At 37.6% G+C, this 23,084-nt stretch overlaps 2 protein-coding genes across 3 annotated transcripts; one reads left to right on the top strand and one right to left on the bottom strand.

The window, feature by feature from the left end:
• Positions 1-2,938: 2,938 nt before the first annotated feature.
• LOC103713856 (protein EDS1B-like) lies at positions 2,939-9,746 on the bottom strand. The gene is made up of 3 exons (XM_008800900.4): positions 9,234-9,746; positions 5,497-6,291; positions 2,939-3,882 (listed from the first exon to the last, which is right to left on the bottom strand). The coding sequence occupies exons 1-3, from the start codon at positions 9,588-9,590 to the stop codon at positions 3,145-3,147; spliced, it is 1,890 nt and encodes a 629-aa protein (XP_008799122.2). The 5' UTR covers positions 9,591-9,746; the 3' UTR covers positions 2,939-3,144.
• A 1,321-nt stretch (positions 9,747-11,067) lies between these two features.
• Positions 11,068-20,413, top strand: LOC103713854 (39S ribosomal protein L47, mitochondrial). 2 transcript variants are annotated; one of them, XM_008800897.4, is made up of 4 exons: positions 11,068-11,322; positions 12,063-12,260; positions 16,295-16,452; positions 20,080-20,413. In XM_008800897.4, the coding sequence occupies exons 2-4, from the start codon at positions 12,080-12,082 to the stop codon at positions 20,185-20,187; spliced, it is 447 nt and encodes a 148-aa protein (XP_008799119.2). In that variant the 5' UTR covers positions 11,068-11,322; positions 12,063-12,079; the 3' UTR covers positions 20,188-20,413. The 2 variants fall into 2 exon arrangements, with proteins under 2 accessions (XP_008799119.2, XP_008799120.2); XM_008800898.4 differs by lacking the exon at positions 11,068-11,322 and adding an exon at positions 11,378-11,720.
• Positions 20,414-23,084: the final 2,671 nt, after the last annotated feature.

The raw sequence follows: 23,084 nt of genomic DNA, 5'->3' as shown, positions 1-23,084 counted from the left end.
TTATTTACCGAATCACACATGGCGTCACATAACGGCCATTATGACGGTTTTGGCCCCTTGCATTACCTTGCCCTGTAATAACGGTAAAAGAAAAGAATAATAACCAATATTTGATATTTGTATTGTAATATTTCTTTCCAAAATTCAAACTTCCAGAATTTTCTTTTCATAAAACATCTGTAACACCAGAAACTTATTTTTAATTATATTATTTTTCATCGTATTCTTATAATAGCTAATACGATAATTACTGTTTTCAAAGTGCCAAATAATGGCTGTTGCAACTTGCAACACTTACAAAAATAATATTGCTGTTCCAGTAGCAGGACGTTATAAACGTAACGCCGTTGTCAAAACGTTGTCCACGAACGTATCGGGTGGCTAGTTTTAGTTATCTATTGTCCACGGTATGAGATGCCGTGGTCCCAGTGTAAGCTATCGTGAGCCTCCGACGAGTCACGTAATTAGATCCACCGTTGGATCGACGGACTTGGCTGATCCCAGTCCTGTTGTCTGATCAACATGTCAACGGCGTGGGCGAGGAAAGAGGTTACGCGGCACGTGGGTTTGGGATGGGGGGCGAAATAGAAAACTCGGAGAAAAAGGGAACGGGCGGACATGACACGCGGCACCTTTTAGTAACACAACGGAACTATCACCGAGAAAGATATTTCCTCCGCGTCACCGTCAACGAGTTGATAATAGTGATCGGAATAAAACGGGAGCGCACGGAGTGATGGTGAGAGACTGAGAGCTGCTGGAGCTGCTATTTATTTCAATAATATTATACATATTTTACCACAAATGATAAATCTTATTTATAAAAGTTAAATTCTTATCAACTAAAAATAAGCACATATAGCTTTTCTTTTTTTCCTATATAATAGTGATCGGCTGTATAAATTTTGCACCCGATATTTTCTTGCATGATTTGTTACGCATGCATGCTCACTGTCATGCTAAATGTGAGTGCTTTGAAGTTATCTAGAGGCTATTTTTCTCTACACTTCAAAAAAAATTTGGCAGAATATTATTGAAAGATGCAAATGCTTGTTACAAAAATACAGAAATTCTTTCTAACTAGTTAGAAAATTGTTTACTATATGAAACAAAACACATCTAGTCGAAGATCCCATTTCAAGCATCTAACTTATAGTTATAATGGAAACTAGCTCGTATGACATTATTAATATTAAAGATATCCAAAGTTCTTATTATTTCATGAAAAAGATAATGAGCCTAGTACGAGAGCTTCACCAAAAATCATCTTGTTTGAAACAAAGAAAGGACATTGAATAGATCAAGAAAAATATTATAGGCTCTTTTGTTCTCTTTAAAAAAATTAGGGAGTCCTCCATCTTGGTGGTCAACAAACAATCTCATCTCCTTCCTTCCTTTGCTACCTTCCTTCATGTCTTTATATATCATCTCAGTTGAGCTTACTAATATAGCCCAAATTTGTTGGCTTCTGACTGTTACCAACCAAATCAGCCGACTAATAACAAAGTGTCACATGTCCCACTGATCGATCAATAATGAAGTGCTATGTGTTCTTGAATTAAGGCACATTGAGATGATAAAAAACCCATTAAGGAGGGCGATTATAGCCCTATGCACTTATGAGACACGTTGTGGGATGGTTACAGTTTATCCCACACATTTAGGCAGTTATTGCACATTTAACAGTTATGGCAAACTTGTTCTTTTTGGATAATGGCTTTATGCCATCCCTTCTAGATATACAGGATCCGAAGGACCTCCAAATACGCTTTTTCTGTCCTACACTACTTAACTCACAATCTCAAATATCCACTATTCCACCAAAGCTCGGCTGACTTAACTATAGAAAGGTTCCATACATTTATGAGGCATGTTGCAAGATGATTACATTTCCTCCCATACATCCCAATAGTTATTGCACATCCGGTGGTTACATCATGCCCGTTCTTTCCGATTAATAGCTCTATGCCCTCTCTCCTATCCGCTCTTCATTTTTCATCTAGTTTCGTTGGGTCGGATTTTGGCGCCAGCCCACCGAGCTCCATCAAGTTGGAATTTTAGCGGCAACACTTACCATTGAATCATGACTGCTTAGCTCCTCTCTTCTTCAAAAACCCCATCCTCTTTTATTTCTCCCCCTTGCTAGAAACTAGAGGCTGAGATAGATGCCAGTGAGAGATTGAGAAATAGATGGGTAAGCAGAGAGGGAAAAATGCCGCTGTCATGGGCAATCGAGCAACACAGATGGTTAGCATAGTGACTGCAGCTTATGATGAATTTTATTTGGAACTTCCTTGACAAATGCAAACTCCCTTTATAAGGAAACAAAATATGATTAATTTGGATATGAAGGTCTGAATGATTTATGTTTTTATCAAAAAGAAAGGTTAAGAATGATTCATGCTTTTCTTCAAAAAGGATAAGAAACGCCAATAAACTTTTTTTTTTTTCAGTAATTTTGGGTGTGATGTATAACAGTATAAGGGAGGATGTGTCATTGATCTATATGATAATAGAGCATCGATGAGGAAATCTTCAGATCTTGCACCAGCAGCAGCAGCAGTGGGAGTGGGGGGGTTGCCCCCCATCCCGGCCATCCGCCTCTGATAACAATCAAGATAGCAATCAATACCATTACATGGACTGCATGAAACAATGTTTACTCACAGAGGCATGGGGATCGAAGAACAGCAACTGACAGCAGTAGAGGTGGGAACTTGTCAGCTTGACCTCCATCATTACAGCACAGTCTTGATAATGGAATTTGTTTTCTGGATGAAAGGATGCAGCCAAACCTGTTGATTTTTCATCTCTTATTTGTCAGTTAAAGCCCTGAACCAAACACATTCTTTCCATATGAGTGATACGTATCTTACCTTTAAACTTATGGTGGAATACCTACAATGGATTGCAGTGGAAGATCTATCCAACATCAAAGTCCCACATCAACAATGTAAAAAGCTTGGTCATTAGAGTGAAATGATAGTATAGCATGAGTAACTCATTACTAACAAACCTCACCCAATTTACGGTAGGCAAATACAGTTTGTTTAGCATATTTCATTAGCAGCAAACTAAAAGCCGATCTGCTGCATGAAATTTACCTCCCGGCAACTAGCAGAGATTTTACCAAACACAAAATTATTATATCATTGGCAAATTTTCCTCCGCATCTATGAATCTTGCAATACAAGACTCCAACATATGCTGTTTGGGAAGAGTCTTCCACCACTTGACAAAGGTCGAATTACCGAGTAATACATCTTTGCTCAGCTTCCCAGAAGTGAACCACCCTAGTGTCTTGTTCTCCAGTTCTAATATCCTCTCCCTTGCCTCCTCAAAGGGCTTGTTATTACAGCTATTAACACAAAGCTCTTCAACAATTGCCCAGAAACATGATTCCAAGCTGGACCCTGCAGTCATTCGTTGGGCGTGCTCGAGCCACCTCTGCGTGTATGTATAGCGTCTGGGCCTACCCTTCTCCAAGTAGGATCCTGTATCTTCGTTTTTAGAGTGCCTGTAGTAGTTGGCAATGTCCAGAGGCTCAACCAAATGACGATATCGTGTACCCAAATCCACCCACTCTTTCTGACACTCAAAACCATCAGGAAGTTCATACCTTCTCAACATCTCAACAATCTCATCCCAAAGCCCTGCTAGTTCAAGTCTCTTAACATTAGCATTGAAATCTTCAACATCTGTTTGACATTTGAAGGTGTCATAGTAACTCAACTCTCGTATTTCACATGTTGCACGATAGTTGTCCAGGAATTTCATGGCTTCTTGTATCTTGTGATAGTTGGCGTCAATCTTGACCTGGTTCCTCTGTCTTTGTTTCTCCCACTCTTCTGCAGCATGAAGACACAACATAGCTTCATTGCTCTGAAATGCCAGAAATAACACAGTCAGCTAAGTTTATGAAACAAGTCAGAACAATTGCGAATAGAATATCAAGATGAGGGGGAAAAATATGCAATGATTGGTTCTCAACATTTCATCTTCTCCTTAAAAAGTTGCTGTTGGCATGTCAATTATGCCAAGAACCTTGCGGTAGGAGAAGATCAGGTCTAGAACACAGTAATACTTTTGCTGCATACAATTAATATACATTATGACTGCAGTTGGAACTGTAGTAACAAAGGAATCTTTCCATGACCTACACACTCGTTTGTTTGCATGTTTTTGTTGTGTTTTGGTTGATGAAGCCCACCCAGCCTCAGAATGAGGGAAATGGTGATATAGGTGTGCTCTATAGCAGCAGTTTGTTTTCATGTTTATACCATTATTGCACATGTACCATGGTGCACTAACTCAACAGGCTAGGAGAGTTCTGTTGGATCTGGGGATAATGAGTTCAAGCTTCTGAAGATTATAACGTACTTGGGTTGAACTTGTATGTCACAACTAAAACATATAAAATGCATTTTCCTTCACCCTTGAGAATATAAAAATGCTAGCATAATCAGTGGAGGAGTTTTAGAGAAGGGTCAAAATAATCTTTGAAATGTGCAAAAGTGATGATCAGCCCATACTTCCAACATCACAGCTGTCCGCATCAGAGTAGGTGGTGGTCGATCAAAACTAATAATAATGATTGATGGAGGATGCATAAACATTTGATGGATGGTTTTAAGCACAAAATTATGCTAAATTCTCATGCTGGAAACTTAAGCAATCTTCTATATATGGAAACAAAAAATGATCATGAGATGCATATCATTCTAAACTTTTCTGGCAAAAGATTGCTCTAACACATAAAACTATTGTTGCAGAGATGAGAAATGATTAGCTGGAATGGGGTAGAATGATAAAAGATAAAAGATAGGATTGAGAACCACTGAAGACAATTAGACATCACACTGGATGTGGATTAAGTGATGGAGAGAATCAAGATGGTATAGGCTTGCAAAGATGAATAGGTAGGAAGAGGGGCTGGGATTTTCTTTTGAAGGGTCAGGAAAGAGAAAGTGAGACCTACAAACCTAGACGGAAGAAACGAGAAGGGATTTATAACATTTTCAATGACAGAAGATGTAGCCATGACAATAATGAATGGCATAAATTTGAGCCTAATCCAATGGGTTCATGGTCATATTTGCTGTTTTGTTGGTTTTTTCCCCGATAAGAAAGTGAGTTGGAGAAGTTGGGAGTTAGATATACAGCTGATGTAGTGAGGCAAAATTCAGTTGTCTTCTTGTTAATGTTGAGTAATTTAGATGCTCTAGTTAAGAATACCAGAATTTTGATGCTACTGCACCTTATATTTGTGAAACAATATCTTTATCATATTTTCTGATCTCCACTGTCTTCTCCCCATAAACTTGGAGAGTCATCCTGGTAATGTGTGTGCCGTGTGTGTGTGATTTCCAATGATATTACTCGAAAACCTTTCACATGCAAAATAATACACATCTCGGAATTATGTCAATTGCATACCCAAAAAAAAAAAAAAAAACAGCAAGATCTTAGTAACAGATAGGCAAATAAGATACTTACCAATTCAAGATCTTCTGATGCTGTTCCAACCACTTGCATCTTATCACCATCCCCATTATTTAAGGACAATTGAAGTGCTTTCAAACAATCCAAATGAACTACATTTTCCATATTTAGGTATTCCTTTAGCTTTAACTCGTACTGCAAATGCTCATTTAAGCTTTTATTTGCAAAATCTGATAATGTTTGTGCAGGATCCCACTGAAGACAGTAAAAGAACAATTGCAAAATAGCATCTGAATTCTTCACATGGACCAATCTCCCATTACTGGTACAAAAAACGTAAGTTCCAAAGGGCCTGTAAGGAGAAAGTTTGATGAAGGCAGTTAAAGCTCCCAGAGATGGGTTTGTACATCCCATGCACAAACAGGCCCTATAGCTAGAAATTGATAGTGCACTCTTTAATACTGTGCTATAGAAAAATGTTACCAGCTGAGAATTCCCAATGGATTCAAGGCTGAAGTATAATGATCTAGGGCATAAGAAATGCAGAATGGCTTGAAGTTCTTCTTTGAAGGATGACAAAGGAGTTAACAGAATCCGTGGAACAATATCTAGTGTCATGACAAAATGCAAGAAGCAGTGTGACCAATTTTCTCGCTTAAGAGCATGGTGGAAAACATGGTCTCCAACAAGAGGAGACCCAAAAGTTACACAAAAAGGGTTAACTTGACTGCTATTGTCGAATTTGAAGCACTGCTCTAGTAACCAGATAGTAGCAAGGGCAGCAATTGCACCTCCTGAAGAATGGCCAGTGAAAACTATCCTCTTCTTTTCAACTATCGCTCTATGAACCTGGAAATTAGTATACACATGTTCACAAATTAATTATCTTACAGGAGGAAATACATCTATACATATCATACAGGTCCAACAACAAAATTGATGAAAAGAAAGGCTTGACATTTTGAGATTATAAAATATTACAATATGAATAAAACTTCAACAAAATCCAGAATTTAATCGAATTTGTGTCTTAAAATCCCTCTGGCTTCATTATTTAGCATTAATATACTCATTGCTTCTTATAGCATAACCGGGAGCCTGTTGCTCGTTTTTTTCCCACAGAAACTGAATGAATATAGCATCCAATCCATAAAAAATATTCCTAGTTAAGATGTTCTCTGGGTTGGACCAGTTACCCTTTCTACAGCAGAACATAAATGATTGGAGAGCAGAAAGGACACATTATGATTTTGAGTAAACTTCTCTGGCCTTTCCTTCTTTTTGGAGATGCAGTGTCATTACTTAACATAATATAATGCATTTTCACGTTGGGTTAGACTGAAGATGTTTATTGTCCAAAGTATCATTACTTAACATAATAACATGCAATGTGCAACACAACCTCATAGGCACTTGACACAGCAGCATATTTTGAGCATTCATGTAACAGTGCATCAAAAGTTTAGATTGGAAGGAATCTTGGAATTAAAGAATTCAATCAAATGAATAATGGGGCAAATTGACAAAACAAGAGAACAATTTGGATCTTTCAGAGGTCAGAAAATATAGGAAAAATGTCACGTCAAGATATCAGCCATTCAATCTTGAAAACATCAAACTCAGCCAATCAATTGAGGAAAACATGCGTTTTGGTCAACCAGTTCAAGAATCCCAGGAAAATTAATTAGGCTAAGCAGGCTAGAGCAAAAAGGACAGAAAATCCTATGCTTGTTGCCATTATTAGATCAATTTCAGAAACAAAAGTTTAATGCAACAAGTCATACATTGTGTGAATTTTAAAGTTCACATATGATTATTTAATCAGTCATTTGACAGCTAGTGTGAACATGAGCTGTTCTAGAGCGATCTAGAATGGACTTGAGATTGTTGAAGCTAATTTGGGTTAGCTCAGTTAGGCTTGTTTACTTGACAATATGAGGTTAAGAAAGAATTCAATGGTTTTATAGTGGTAGTGGCAGGGAAGGTGAAGATGAAGGAGCAGCAGGGAAAATAGGGTGATAGACAAAAAGCTGTATGGAAGGGGCAACAAAAAGCTGTATGGAAGGGGCCTGGTTGGAGGACAGTTGATGAGTGGGGAGGCAGCACTGAGGTAGATCTGGAGAAGAGGTTCGATGTGGACAATGAGGTGGTGATGGAGGTGGCTGGAGACAAGTAGAAGCACTGGAATATTGTTAGAAGGCAGGAAAATCAGGGTGGGTTTTTTTTTTGGAGTGGGGGGTGGGGGGGAGGGGAGTGATGGAAGAACAAAACAGAGAGGAGCAAGGAAGGAGACAGCTTAGTGGTTGCATTAGGAAGGTTAGGCACAGTGCAGTATATGTTCCAGGGGATCTCAGCCAATAGGTCAAGATCTAATGCCTGAGAGTTAAAACTACATCTATTGTTTGAGATTAAAATCCTAGCTTAAGCTCAGCTTATTTACAGTTCGAGCAAGGCCATGCAGAGCCGAGTTTTAAGCTGAAAAAGAGCTGCTCATAACCATCTCGCTTGTTTGACAGCCCTGGTGATAGTCCTAATTGATGAAACAATACTAATATAATCAATGAGGGTCTGCAAAAGTCCTAGTCAAAGAATTTGGTTGACCGGGAAGAATTTAGTTTTTTTATAGTGAAGTTTGATTTTAAGTCATTATATAAATGTGTAATCAGGGTGACAAATTTACTATGAGTAACTCAAAATTAAAAAAGCCTGCCCGTTTCCCCTTATGCGCTGGATTTCAGATCCAAGAAGGTGATGATCCCTTCCTTATGACTCAAAATGAGGATTCCTCTGCTTTTCGCTAGTGGAGACTCCAGTAGTGCAAAAAAAACCTTCTATCAGGTTTTGTCCATATAAAACGTAAAGCCTGGAACTATATCTGAATTTTAGCTACATTTGCTAGGATTAACATCATCACCTTTAAGATTTCTAATTCATCACTTAAGTGACGTAAATTTTGAGCTATAATTTTTTAAGTTTAGATATCACTTAAATTTCACTCATTTTTACTAACAATTTTCCTTCAATCCTAAATCTTATGCTTTTCTTTAGTCATATAGAGTTTTTCCCTCTTATTGCTGCTGTCCACTCAACTGAATGCCTCAGCTTTTGGGTTAATCAACTCAAATTTAAGGCCTGTTAGAATCAATTTTGGGTAAGCTTCAGTCATTTAAATAGCCAAATCAACCTATTCCAACATTAGTTTTGGTATTTAAGATTGGTTCTTCACATGGCCACATAAGTTGGTACGAGTTTACGATCTCGTGAGCAGCCAATTGGATGATTTGTTCTTGCAAACTGCATCATAGTTAGATAGCTTAATCTAGATGCACTGAGGAGAGGAAACCTTGCAAACACCTATATTTGTTGACAAATCTTATATCTTCCAAATTCAAGTACAGACTGTACAGTATACGGAAAATGCATGTGGCTTGACCGTGGACTGCGGCATTAGCATCTTGATAGATGATCGGCCAGTTTAAATTGCTAACCGACATGCATCTAAATCCATGCAAGTATAAACAGATAGCAACATGGAAGCTCAAAATTGCTAGTTAATTAAAACCTAGCAGCACCAATTAGACCCGTCTTCCCCCCCCCCCCCCCCCCCCCCCTCTTTATATACTTTTATTTTGTTAGTTTCCAACACTGATGAATAATGATAAGATAATTCCAGAACTAGAATCCATCTTCTAATCAACAAAAACTAGAACCAGTTTTTCATTCTGAATGAACTTCGAGACTGATTGCATACAACTTCTATAAATAGCGAAGAAAGGGAGGCGATGGCCTACCTCTGATTGAAGCCTAGAAGTGGCGAGGAGTCTCTGGAAGGAACGGAAGAAAGCCATGTTGACGCGGGCGGCTACATCGTTGCCGATGCTCTTGAGAGAGGGGAAGAGGGAGGAGTCGACCTCCGTCTCCCCGAAGGAAGCTCGGTCTCCGGAAATCCAGTCCTCGGCGGACCAAGACCCAGGGAACGCGAAAATGGAGGACGGGGAGGGGTGGGAGAGGGAATGGAGAATGAAGGGAGAGGCAGAGGAGGAGGAGGAGTGGGCTCTCGTGGAAAGAGAGCAGCAAAGCTCTATTAGGACCCTCTCCTCCTTTCCCATCCCCATCCTCTCTTCCTCTGAATTCTCCGGCGGCTTCATCGCCTCTCTCTCTCTCTCTCGATCTGCTCCTCCACCGTCTCCTTTTGCTTCTTCTCACTTCGTCGTTAGGAAGATGAGGCGAAGGGAGGCAGGGAAGAAATTCTTTCCGACGTGGGGCCCATGGAGGACTCGAGCGTCCGTTCCCGGCATCCACTAAACGGCGGCTTGCCAACTTTACCCGTCAAAGCCGAAAAGAGATTGCTATGCCTTGTCATCCAAAAGCCTTTTTTTAAAAAAAAACAAGCCTCATTGCCATCCAAATCTCCATCCCAATCGAAGCGAGCCATGTTAACTCTGGCGTGCTCTATAGATAAGTATGCCAAAGTTTTCTCCATCAATCTTTTGGATCTCGTCATAACTCTGAATTTTAGGACAACTTAAAATTGATGAATCCATTGATTTAGCATACACTTTTTGCCACATGTTTACATGTCAAGCGCCTGTGAAGCATCTAAGAACTTCATCAAATTATTCAATCAAAACAAAACAAAAAAAACTCCAAAAGCGTTACATAAATTAGAAATCTAGGATCAAGTAAACCTCAATGAACTACAACCAAAAATTAAATTTTAGCATGTTTGTTGTAATTTCTCAAAATAATAATTATAAAATCTAGAAAACTTGAATTTTATGGTTGATGCATTGCTGCGGCTCAAGTTAGTGCGGGTGGTTTAATTCCATCTACATTCTCGACCACCATGTATTCACTTCCCAAATCCGGAGTAGACCTGCTTAATGGGCGAGCCCAGGGTACCACTTGTTTAGTCGAGCTTTTAAGCCCCACTTGGCTGGGCCCAGCTTTCAGGCGCACTTAGCAAGCTCGAGCATGGTATTTTTCGAGATTTGGGCTTTTGGGTCGGGCCTCGAGTTCCCTCCCTCTCCATCATAATGCCCTCCATCTTCTCCTCCTATCCCACCATTCCACCATCCCTTTCGCCTTTGTCTTCGTCTCATTCCCACCATCCCACTAATCCTTCGTCACCTTCATCCTCGGGATCCCACCACCCCCGTCACCTCTGCAAGCAAATGAATATTTAGATTATTTGTAGTTGCTTTAAAATATATGCAAGTAGATGAATAATCTTGATATTGCACTGATCGCTTTGAGATTTTATGCAAGGATGAATATTGTGGATCATCTATACATTCGCTTTGAGATTTGTGCAAGCGGTTTAATAATATAGATCATCCACTATTCGTTTTGAGATTTCTACAGGTGGATGGATAATTCTGTTCATGGATTGGTTGTTTTGAGAGATGTGCAAGTGGATGAACAAATAAGTTTTGAAGTACTTTGAGATTTGTGCAATGGATGATCCAACATTCATCCGCCTACACAGATCTCAAAGCAACCACATGAATGATCTAAATATTTATTCATTTGGATAGATGTCAAAGTCATGGATAATCTAAATTATTCATCGATTTGCATAGATTTTGAAGTTGGAATAGGCTGAAAAAAGGATAGGATATTTTGGAATAGGCTTAAATTTTAGATCTGGCCCGGCCGTTCGAGCTTGAAAATGGACCCAGGCCCGTCCCGGATTTGAGCAGGTCTATCCCCGAGTCTACCCGAGTTCCGATCTCACAACTCGAGATCTCACTCCCCTCCCGTCTCTCCTCCGCCTTATCTCTCCCTTGTTCTCCTCGCTTGGTTTCCGGCCAGCCGATTAAATCCTCCGGCTCTCCGATCGGCTACTCCGACGATCTTCGATCGCTTCAGTCTTCGGCGGTTGGTTCTTCAACCCTTTCCCCCCTCTCTCTGTTATTCTTTTTACCTCTCTGGACTCCCTCCCCTGAAACCCTAATCCTAAACGACGAGGGAGGGAAGAAGTGGGGCCGCAGGGCACCGTATCAACCCTATAACTGGAAACCGGTCCAATTGTCTGTGTCAATGATTGGACCGGCCTGAAAAGGAGGAAAGAATAGAGTCGGACCGGTGGTTCTTCTGGTTCACAGCCCGATCAGGTTTGGAAAACAATTCTACTTCACCTCTGTCCACCTTAAACCCTACCTCCCGAGAATCCTATTCCCTTCCCGTCGCCTCCTTCCGGCGTGGATTGGGAGCCCGTGATTCCTCGCCACCTCGGTTCCGTCCAAGTCCCTCCTTTATTTTCTCCCTTCCGAGTGGTAAAAACACGAAAACCCGTCCCATTTTCTATTATGCTAGTGTTCTTGTTCTTTTCCTTTCTCATTTATATATGCATTCTAGAAGTTTTCAAGATCACCTTAGTCATAGAACCCTCCTTCAGCGTTATTTGTCAGTTGCAAAAAGATGCGTTTTTGTAATCACCAGGAATCGCCACCGTTAGCTGTTGGGCTCTTGGGCTGTAATCTTGAAGTTTCATTTTGATCAGCTAAATGACATACCTGGATTGATGACACTGATTTAATTATGCAGAAATTTATCGCATTCTGTCATACAATATACTGCTTAAAGCTTGATTCATTATGTTGAAACTTCTGATGCAGACACCTGGTATATCATCATGTTCGTGTCACGGGTTTTTGGAAGAGTGCTGTATGCTGCAGCCAAGTCAGAGTCTTCTGCTGCTTCTACAGCTTCCGCTGCTGCTGCTGCTTCGGCTTCTGCTAAGAAATTGCACAATCCTCTTCAGGAATTTTTTGAGGTGGATAGAAGAACAGATGATGAGAAGCCTGTTGTCTACGGTATATCTCTTATCCTTTTTGTTTTTAAATTTGAGATGTCTCAGAAATATTTCTCTTTGTTCTTAGGTGGGCCAGGTATTTTATCTCACACAGGATGTGACATTCTCATTCTATATGGCACACTTTATCCTTGTAATCCTTTATTGTACTGCTCTTCTTGTAAAATTATGAATTGAAAGTACAAGCGGTATCTACTTTTTATGGGGTATGGATCTGAAAAGCATTTTTCATCAAGTTTCACATATATCAAAATGGTTAAATTGTGCACGACATGAATCTGAGATAAGAGACTAGAAGTTGTCTATTAATTGATAAGTTTAGTTCTGGTGGTGGGATTAGCAAAAACCTAGGGGATGATTGCATGAAGGATACAATTGGTGAGGACAGCAGTACATAGCATCAGTGAAAATTAGAAGTTGACACAGTTTAGTAATGCATCTTTATAATATTATATTTCATTGTTAGATCACTTGGACATATTCTGAATTTAATGTAAAAGACATACCAACCCTTTGAAGTTTAAAGAAAAGTGGTGAAGAGGCCAATTCTCTATGTCATCCATTGGTTGATAAGTTTAGTTGACTATTTGCTGGTGGTCGGATTAGCAAAAACCCAAGGGAAGAAGGATACAACTTGGTGAGCACAGCAGTGGATAGCATCATAGAAAATTAGAAGCTAACATAGTTTTAATAATGCATCCTTATAACATTGTATTTATTGTTAGAACACATGGACATATTGTGAATTTAAGTAGAAGACCTACCGAACCCTTCCAAGGTTAACTAGGAAAAAGGGTGAAGAGGCCTGATTTTCTATTTTCATATATTAATTGATAAGTTTAGTTGATGGTTTGCTGGTGGTGGGATTAACGAAAACCTAAGGATGAAGGATACAGCTTGGTGAGCACAGCAGTACATAACACCTTGGGGAATTAGAAGTTAACACAGTGTCAGTAAGCATCCTTATAACATTGTATTTATCTGTTAGAACGCTTGGATATGTTTTGAATTCAAACCCTTCCAAGGTTAAAAGAAAAGAGGTAAAGAGGCCTGATTCTCTATGTCATGGATTGAAGTTTCTCCTTGAACTTGATACCAAAACCAAAACTGAAAATCCTTTGGTTTCAGCCTAAATCACCCATGTCAATTCTGGGGTCGGTCTCTGAGTTTTGATTGAGAATAACTTATGGGGACAGATTAAGTGTATATGCGAGCTATTCACGTTGTTAGTAAGCTATTGTTTATATTTCTTTAAATGTTGGGAAGCATTTTCTCTAAATTAATTTTACATTATGTGATTCGTTGGAAGATGCAAGACCAATGAAATGTTAGGTTCCAAGAGCAAAGTAATTTTTTAAAGTAAGTTCATAAGAATTTATGCTGACTTAGTGACATAGCCTTTAGATGGCAAAGTGATGTATTACATACTGAACATTTTTTTTTAATTCTTCTTTGAAAATTTTGTTGTTTTCATGTGAAACTATTGAAAGCATACAATCAGAGGTCCCCAAATAATATAATATATTAGAGATGATATATAACTTATTTTCTTGAACTATTTTATTGTCTTTTTGTTTCTCCTAATCTTATTGATACTTTTTTTAACGTTTTATAGTTTCAGCTGAAGCTAGATCTGAAACCATCAAATTTGCTAAACCAACTTAATTTGAAACTTATTGGTTCATCAAAATGGAAACTGAGATTTTGAACCTTGCTCTGCATGTTCGATGGTGTTTGCTTCGTTCTTCTTGATTCTATGTCTTTTTTACTTGCAGTAATGTGGGATGTGCCACAAGGTTCTTATTAATTAGATTCAAGCATGATGTAGTGGAATGGGATATGAACCTGACCCCCTGCTATGGGTAGCCTCAGCAGGTCAAAAGGAAAAATAGAACCCATGGGTAGTCTTTTTTTTCTTTCGGCAGTCTCTCCCTCAGATACTCTAAACAGGTTGCTATGATTACCCATAGCGTTAGTGGTTGTCTCACACCCAAACACTAAATCATTGATCTATAGCTGTAAATATGTTTTTGTAAGGGCCTCTTTAGTTGCCCCTAACTGGGCATCCAAAATCAGTTCGGCCTAGCAGGAGCCCACTTCGGGTGTTTGGTTGGCACGAAGTGGAGCCGAAGTTAGTTCCCAAAATGGCCCATGAATGAGAGAAATTCCCTGGAGTGACTTTGTTGTAGGGGGAACCAAGGTCACTTAAGTGAAGTAGGCTGCCGCTCAGCCCACTTGCAGCAAACCAAAAAGGTCTTACTTGTTGATCTATGCTTAGGGTTACCGGTTGACCAACTATATGTCTGCAATTTAGCAAAATCATTGTGCTATTGCAACTTCCTGGCATGATCTCCTTAGGCCCTGTTTGGGGGAGTTGTTGGCAGTAGAGCTTTTGGAAGTAGAGCTTTCTAAAGTAGAATTTTTATAAAAAGTTTTGCTGTTTGGTAACTATATTTCTAAAGTGCTGTGGCATTTTAACATGTATTTGGTAAACAAACTGAGAAATTATCTTTGTATGACAAAATTACTATAAAGGACATTGCATAGTATTATACAACAGAGCATAATAAAATATAACATATATTAATACATAAATATATGATATAGTATAATATTACTGTAATGTAATATAATATTATTATAATATAGTAATATAACATTGCATACTATAGCATAATAATTTAATATAATATTAAATTATTTAACATAACATATCAATGTATGATGATATAATGTAATATGATATTATATTTATAGTATAACACAATATTAAAGGTGCAAAATATTATAATTATTAGCGTACATTAATTTTTCATAATATAACATAATATTAAATTATTTAACATAACATATTAATGCATTATGATATAATATAATATAATATAATATTTATAGTATAATACAATAATAGGAAACAAGAATATCTTTTTTTGCATGGAAAGGAGTCTGATCTACGGCTAGGATTCTTTGTTAGGGCTCCAGCAGATTTTTAGGTTTATAAAGGGACAAAGTATGTAATTATTATATTTTATTATGGATATTTTGGTCAAAAAAATAGCTTTCCAACAAAGCTCAAAACAGTTTTTTTGGAAAGCTCTAAAATGGAGCTTCTTCCAAAAAGCTGTTTTTAACTTTCTGAAAAAGCTAAAACAGTTTTTCAAAAATTTTTACCAAACATCTTTTTTCATCCAAAAGTGCTTTTGGAGGGCCAGAAAGTACTTTTTGGCTCTCCAAAAGCTCCCCCAAATGGGGCCTTAGTCACACTTTCAAATGTTTTAGTTGGAAAGATTGATTTGGAAGGCATGTTGAGCTTATTTGCTGTGATTTGCCAGACCTATATCTCTTAGCTGGCTCATTGTTGATTGGAGGCCGTCTTGGATATAAAACCACTGAGCTCAACAGGTATTGCATGAAAGGTTCAAAAGCGCAGCTTATTGGTCACATGGTGATACTCTAGGGAGAATCAGTAACAACTTTTCTTTTCTTTTGTTGAAATAATCTGAAAGTTTTTGGCTTGGTAAGGCATGAAGTTTTCCGTCTTACTCTCAGAAATAAGTATGAATGCCATTTTCAATTTAACTTAGTTGAAAAATAACTAGCAGGACTTAATTCAACTTTTTTTATGTTCTCTACTGCATCTCTATTCTTGCAAAAAAAAAGAAGAGAGATTAGCTTCCTAAAGAAATTCAAACGCTGGTCATTAGCAAATAGCAATAACGTGCATATTCTTGTACATTTGTAGGGCTCCTAGTCAAATTTCTGTTTCCAGATTCCAGCTTCTTTTATGTGCTGGGATCTAGTTGCATATTAGAATTTTGATAGCACCGATAGAAATAATATGATCCTGCCATGTGTCTTAGAATTTTGATAGCACCGATAGAAATAATATGATCCTGCCATGTGTCTTACCTGAGCTTGATGTTTGACCTGTGCAGCCACACTTATTATCTGGCTTATGTATGTATTATTTACCTATGAAGTGCTTTAGAGAGTTTAGCCAAAAAAATCCCATTCTTATAGTTTTATCCTTTCCAGGTCGTAGCTGGAAAGCTTCTGAATTGCGTCTCAAATCCTGGGATGACCTTCACAAGTTATGGTATGTTCTTTTGAAGGAAAAGAACATGCTAATGACTCAGCGCCAGATGCTTAATGCTCAGAACCTACGTTTTCCTAACCCTGAACGCATTCCCAAGGTATGCTTTACCTTTTTCTGTTAAATTACCTCTTATATTTTTCGTTGGATATTTTTTTTCCGAAATGTTGGATTAATTGTATATGGTCCTTTCCTTATAATGTGACTAAAACATCCGATGTGTGGCTTGATTGTTTATGGTCTAATCTTGCTTGGAAAATAGCAACATTTTATCTTAATTCTTGTAAGAGAATTTAATCTGAAATTCTATATTTATTAAGTAGGGTGTTGTTTTCTTTCATAGAGTTGTTGTAACCTGGTAGCTTTGGTTGTGGGAGCTCCTTATACATTCCAATATGTTGATATGCAAGTTGCATGCTTTGCTGCACTACTTTAATTAATTTTTTTTTATGCTTAGACCAATTTCAACTTCTTTATAAGCATGTTTGTAAAAGAATATCTTAGTTCTTAACTGGTAAAAGAGACATAGCATTTCAAATGATCCTATATGTTTTTGGTTGCCATTTAATTTGTGCAAGAATAGTTTCGATTAATGTATCAAAGAAAATAAATTTATAATTGATTTTTACATATTAACAACATATATAGCATTAACAAACCTAATGGCCTTTTTGGATGCTTGTATAAGCCATCTGTAGGATAACTTCCCATCAGCTGGAAAGCGTGAAGGGGTATACAGGTCAGCAAAGTGATAGAGAGTCTATATTATTTTGGAAGATTGAAATTATCTAATCCCTGAATCTTAGTGATAATGTAACTCGCCTCTTAGAAGGAACACTAAATTCCCAAATTTTCAAGATAAGAGAATCTCCACAGCCACAATTATCTCACTACCCTGCCTTGCATCTCTAGGCTTTGTTCTCATTTTTCCCACCCAATGACTTGTCTGATGGATTAGTGATGCAAGCATCCAAACAAGCTCTAAATTTCATGGTTGAAAGTTACATAAGGTTGATATGTAAGTTAAACAAGATGTGATGCTTAAGATATATTAATATTACGTAATTTTTGTGTATAATTGTTTTAACAAACTCATGAAAATGTATGTGCAACTGCACTTTTAAAAGAGAAGATGAAAGTAACCAAAAAATATTTTCTAAAATTAACTTTATCAAGAAATACGTATGACCCAAGCTTAACCAAACTATTCATATTCAATCTAAAAAGGGAAAAAGTTGAGCAGCAGCAATATAGTTTGAAGATGTAATTCTACAATTATTTAACAACATATCAATAATTCTACCTAAATCAGAATACTAATTGGCTCTCCAGAAGAAGCCTTGCACTCCCTAAATGCCATATTCTGCTCAAATTGTCACCAATACCTCAAGTATTTGGTATTTATTGATTGATTGATTGTAGCTGAATTTTTTTTCTTTGATTAGGAGTAAAACTATTGAGGCTTGGTCTTGATAGCAGAAAAAGAAGGGTGAGAAAGAGAAAGAAGGGATGCTTGGTCTCATCACAAAATTAATACTTTGGTTTCCTTTGAAACAAAGATTAAGCAACCTAATAATCAATTTTACCCTTCAATGTATTTACATAGATTGTAAGGATACCTTTTTCTTAAAAAAAGTATGTTTTTAAAGAAAACTGTCCTCTACATAAATCTAACCAAACTCATGGAACTAGAATGAAAATATCCAATAAAAATTGGCTGTGCATCTTATAATACATGGAGCAGTTGCATTGCACCACCCAAAAAAAATTTGGGTGATATTCCCAGAAAAATAAAATAGAAAAACAACTTAGAGAAAATATAAACCATGGGAGATTTTCTAGAATGCAAAATGAAGCAAAATGAAAAATAATATAAACGTTATAAGGAATTTAGAGAATCTACAAAACTTTTAGATATATGAAGCAAGGTACATGCGAAGAAAGTATTTAACACAAAGAAATATTGGTTTCACATTTTAAGAGAAATTATTTAATTTGAATTTCATCAAAACTCAATTTGAAAATACTTTCTCCTGGATTTAAGTAATGTTGTTTGGGAAATGTTCAGATAACTTAGGCCACTAGAACAAAGTTGTGAAGGGTGAATCTGGTCCCTTTCACAGAGGCAGTATCTCATAAACTGGTTTCCATTTGATTATGTCCGTAAGCTTCCAAGCATCTAGCAAATAAGGATGCCAGGAACTTGATTTCCTCTGAGTAAGCCAAGATATGACCGTAGATGAATCCCCTTCCAAATACACTTACATCAAACCCGTACAAGCTGTAGCAAGCTCAGCATATGTACAGATTTGTATGAACTGTGCTGGATAATAAATCCCGCTCTAGCTGGACTTCTTACAGCAGCATCAAAATTAATCTTCAAAGTATTGGGATGTGGGGGCACCCAACACATAAGATGCATCTAAGAGGAGTTAAGGTAGTTGATTCTCTAGCTTTCTAATAGGCTTCGTGGTTAAGGTATATTCCTAAGCATGGTTGCCATCTGGATAATCTTTGCAGACTGTTATCTAATGCCTTGGAAAAGGTTTGGAGTTATGTCATTTCAGATCATCCATAGCAAATAAGCTAGATGACACCTTTGCATGCCAGTTTGTTAGAATTATAAAGTAGGAGAAGGTATCTCAAAATCTTACCAATCAAACAGAGAAACTTTCAGACCGTGCATCCTGTATGTGATACTCTTCCCAAGTATTTTTAACAGTTGGGCAAGAGAAGAGAGCATGAGCGACAGTTTCTCTACCCAAGTTACACCTTGAGCAATATCCCTGATCAATTCCTCTTGCAGAGAGTACATCAGCACATGGTAATTTGTTCCATGACAGTTACCAACAGAACAATCGGACTTGAGGGGGCACCTTAAGAGACTAAACCAGTTGCCATTCCAACTATTTCCTGTATGACAATACTTAATATTTAGTCGTATAGTCATCCACAATCTGAGTCTTATAGCCCTCACCCCAACACAGCCAATCAGAAGTAATGTGCAGAGGTCTTGGTTTAGAAAGATGTTGGGCAACCAAACTTCTAGGAAAAATTTATCTGGTTTGAATGTGCAAGGTTTTTCAAGTTAAAAATTTCAAGGTCACAATGGCTTCTTCGGGAAAATTTAAGTTTGCTTATCTACAGAAATTTATGAAAGCTTCTTGACAGAAATTTAAATAGGATTCTTTTGTAATGGCTTTATCGGAATTTAAGGTTCTTGGCAGAAATTTAAGTATGATTCAAACTTCACTTTAAGTTTGATTTTTTATGATGGCTTAAAAGGCCAAGACTTATTCAATAAGAATTAATGGCTGTGATTTCTTCTTGACAAAAATTTATTGTCACTTTTGTATATAGTACATAAGATGAATATGATAAGACATTTTAATGAACATACTGCATTTCAAGATGCTTGCTCTCCCATTACATGTCAAGGAGGCTTTTAATCTTCATCGGTCTTTCATGTTCCCATTGTAGGTGTTGCATAAGGGCTATTGATATCTTAAGAAGCTCTCCTATAAAAAGTTAAACATGCTAGTGAATTGAGTGGATTGGTCATGAAAAAAGGCATCCAGCATATTTACACTCAGAATTTAACTCACGATGCTCCTTTGAGATGTTCTTCAGTTGATGTTCTTTTCTTTTCCCCCATTTAATGGATAAGATCCTATGACTGAATGCATTACGAACCTCTCTGATCTAGTGGCCTGAATTTAAATTGCAGGTAAGGAAGTCAATGTGCCGAATCAAACATGTTTTGACTGAGAGAGCAATTGCTGAGCCTGATCCGAGGAGGTGTGCTGAGATGAAGAGGATGATTAATGCCCTGTGATGCCTTATTGTTTTCCTTCCTCCAAGTTTTAAATCATCTCAAAGTGTTGTTTGTAAATGAGATACAACTGGTGGTAAAAACCCTTTGTTTTACTATTCTTTCTTTCAGTTGGGATACTTTTACTTGCTAAAATGAAAATTATTGCCGGACATGTGCGCCGGATTTAAAGGGTATCTTGCATTTGAGAAATGATGATTAAGTGCACTTGAAATATGCCCAGAAACAAGTACTACAGTCCTTGTATTAAGTGCTGATCCTGCCTTTTCTTTTCTGAAGTAGATCGCATTAAGAGAGTGTGGTTGCTCCGAACATACACTACTGCTTGTGTAGTTCTTCTGATAATTCCTGATAAAGAAATGCTAGTGATAGCCGGGTTGTACAATTTTCTTGATCCTTCTATGCAGCCTTCTCAAGTTTATGATCCATACAAGCGTTTATTTCCTTAATGCTAGTGGTAAGGTTTATTTTACCAGATATACAAGCGTGAGGGGTAAATAATTAATTCCAGCACAATATCAACAAGTCGGGGATGGGAGTTTTATTTGGAGGAAGCTTAAGCAGAAAGCCATCAAGCGTTTGACTAGCATCTCTCTAATTTTTTTTCACTGCCGAAGCTCATTTTTTTCGAGATATCCAGATTATGGTTAGCTCTGGAGAGCTCTTAAATTTACTATTTTTTCAATATATTTATAATAAAATTATATGAATTATTTGTTGCAGAAAAAAAAATCGAGGAAGCTCTTTTGTATCTATGCAACATCCTCAATAAATTATGTTTAACAATCAAATGCTGCTGCTTTTGAGTCTCCTGTGTGTTGGATGCTTGCTTCGCAAAAAGAATGGCGATAGCCAGTCCAAGAGGCCAAGGTGTTCCTTAGCCTCCACACTTTCGGCCTCACCCCCCCACTCCTTGCCATGCACTCCCTCGCTCTACCCTCTTCCTCCTCTTTTCCTCACTTCCAACCTCCCCCAATCTCTCTCCGCGGCCTCGGAGCACTAGGGTTTTGCCGGTGCAGGGCCGCCGGAGCTTCCACTTCGTGGTTGCATCTCGTCTCCTTCTCCGGGAATCCCCTGCGCTCCGCCTTCCAGACCAAGAAGCAGTTCTCCGACCCCGGGGATGAGGACGAAGCGACGATGGCGGCCAAGTGAACTTGGCTTGTCATGGTCTTTAGAAATAAGGTCTTGTTAGATTTAAAACCAGCACAACTTGCAGCCATATGTGGAAGTTTAGTATCAGAAGAATTCAAAATTCGACCTTGGAAGAGCGACAGGTATTTTTCTGCACAAAACAAAGCTGAATGAATATTGATTTTCTTTACATTTAGCATTATGTATTGGTGTTTTGAACTTGAAAACCCTTTAGGTTTCACTACTGAGGTGGAACAATAACTTAAATTTTTGCAGCCACTTGTGCCATAAAGAATACAAAGGCTCAAAGGAAGGTAAATGAATGACAAGATGGAAAGAGTAGGTTTGACATTGGAAGACATTAAGAAGAGGGATTCTAATGCATGGAGCTTTGTTCCATGAGAAAACACCCAACATATGCAAAAAAGGTGGCCTGGCACAGCAAGATTTATACTCTGATGGAATCATGATAACTTGTTTTTTGATCCTTGATGAGAGTTAATAAAGGTTGAATGATAATATAGGCAACAAAATTATTTGGCGAAAGTGAAAATTCTAACAGCTAAAACATAAACTCCTTCCATCGAACTAAATCAGAAAGGTCTTAATCTTATAAATTATAATGTCTGAACGGAGGAAGAACATAAAACCTTCACAATCTTGAGTCCAGAAAACTTGCATACAAGCTTTCAGCAGTCAGATATATCACAGGGCTAAATCTCATCATGATTTAAGAGAGCAACTCTTCTGTGGACTGAAAAATAAAAGCTAGTTAAACAGTTTTAGATCCATTTCTCATGTACAAGAATTTTGAAACAAAATCGAGCAATAATCAGCAATAAGCCACCTTCTAGAAAAGTTTGCTGTCAAAATATATTCCATTAACATCTCCAGTGCAAGGAGAAAAACAAAAACTGTCATGTACTCCTCTATTTGTTGATAATGATTGTTTATATGCGTTCTTAAGGCAAAAGAGTTATTCATATTTTATATTGTACATCTGATGCAAATGCTTCCTGGTTGCATGAATTTAAGTTTAATGATGGCTGATAGTTTGAGGAGTATTCATACATTGTCATGTTATTCAGGATAAAATATTGAAGCCTGACTGCTCCATCCACGTTTGCAGCTATATATATGAAGCATCTTCTGCTGTAATTAATGTTATCAACCATTTGGAGGAGCAGTGAAACTCTCTTACATAGATACAAGATAAATATGGGGTAAAGGCCGGTAAAGAATTTATAGGTTTTGTTGTCTTCCTATTACATTTGAGATTAGCTCTTAAAATTTTATTAATTTCTTTTCCTTTCCGAATGTATTTTACAGATACCTTGTGAATTAGACAGCCAGTTTTCTGGAATGGTTGAAGCTTGGACCTCTGGTTTAACTTGGAGGGAATTAATGATGGACTGTGCTATGGATGAGGGAGATCTGGCTCGACTTTTAAGACATACTATTGATTTATTAGCTCAGGTTTGTCTCTTTTGTTGATGCTTTCTTTGTTTGAGTTTTCCTTCTCAAATTTCTAGTCAATTATTTATAAATTTGGGGACAGGGTAGTTGAAATTGTTAATTGATTGGTTTTTCAATAAACAATTTTTTTTGATCAACTGGTCAATTTTCATACAAACTTTTGAGCATAGATGCAAAATTATGATGCCAGGCCCATTCATATTCTTTTCTTCTCCTGATAGGAAGTCAATTATGTTGATGCCTCATTTTCTGTTGTTTGACGAACCTAGTTGCCAATGGAGTTCCATACGAGG

Source organism: Phoenix dactylifera, chromosome 7, assembly GCF_009389715.1.
Source record: "Phoenix dactylifera cultivar Barhee BC4 chromosome 7, palm_55x_up_171113_PBpolish2nd_filt_p, whole genome shotgun sequence".
In the NCBI taxonomy this organism is placed as follows: domain Eukaryota; kingdom Viridiplantae; phylum Streptophyta; class Magnoliopsida; order Arecales; family Arecaceae; genus Phoenix; species Phoenix dactylifera.
The sequence above is the reverse complement of the archived record's forward strand: the minus strand, read 5'-3'. Positions and strand labels throughout refer to the sequence as shown.

Excerpts from the sequence above, each read along its gene's own strand:
- LOC103713856 (XM_008800900.4), bottom strand. The coding sequence starts at position 9,590 with ATGAAGCCGCCGGAGAATTCAGAGGAAGAGAGGATGGGGATGGGAAAG. Across the intron at positions 6,292-9,233 it reads CTTCTAGGCTTCAATCAGAG|GTTCATAGAGCGATAGTTGA; the intron begins GTAGGCCATCGC and ends ACTAATTTCCAG. Across the intron at positions 3,883-5,496 it reads CATCAGAAGATCTTGAATTG|AGCAATGAAGCTATGTTGTG; the intron begins GTAAGTATCTTA and ends CTGGCATTTCAG.
- LOC103713854 (XM_008800897.4), top strand. The coding sequence starts at position 12,080 with ATGTTCGTGTCACGGGTTTTTGGAAGAGTGCTGTATGCTGCAGCCAAG. Across the intron at positions 12,261-16,294 it reads TGAGAAGCCTGTTGTCTACG|GTCGTAGCTGGAAAGCTTCT; the intron begins GTATATCTCTTA and ends TATCCTTTCCAG. Across the intron at positions 16,453-20,079 it reads ACCCTGAACGCATTCCCAAG|GTAAGGAAGTCAATGTGCCG; the intron begins GTATGCTTTACC and ends TTTAAATTGCAG.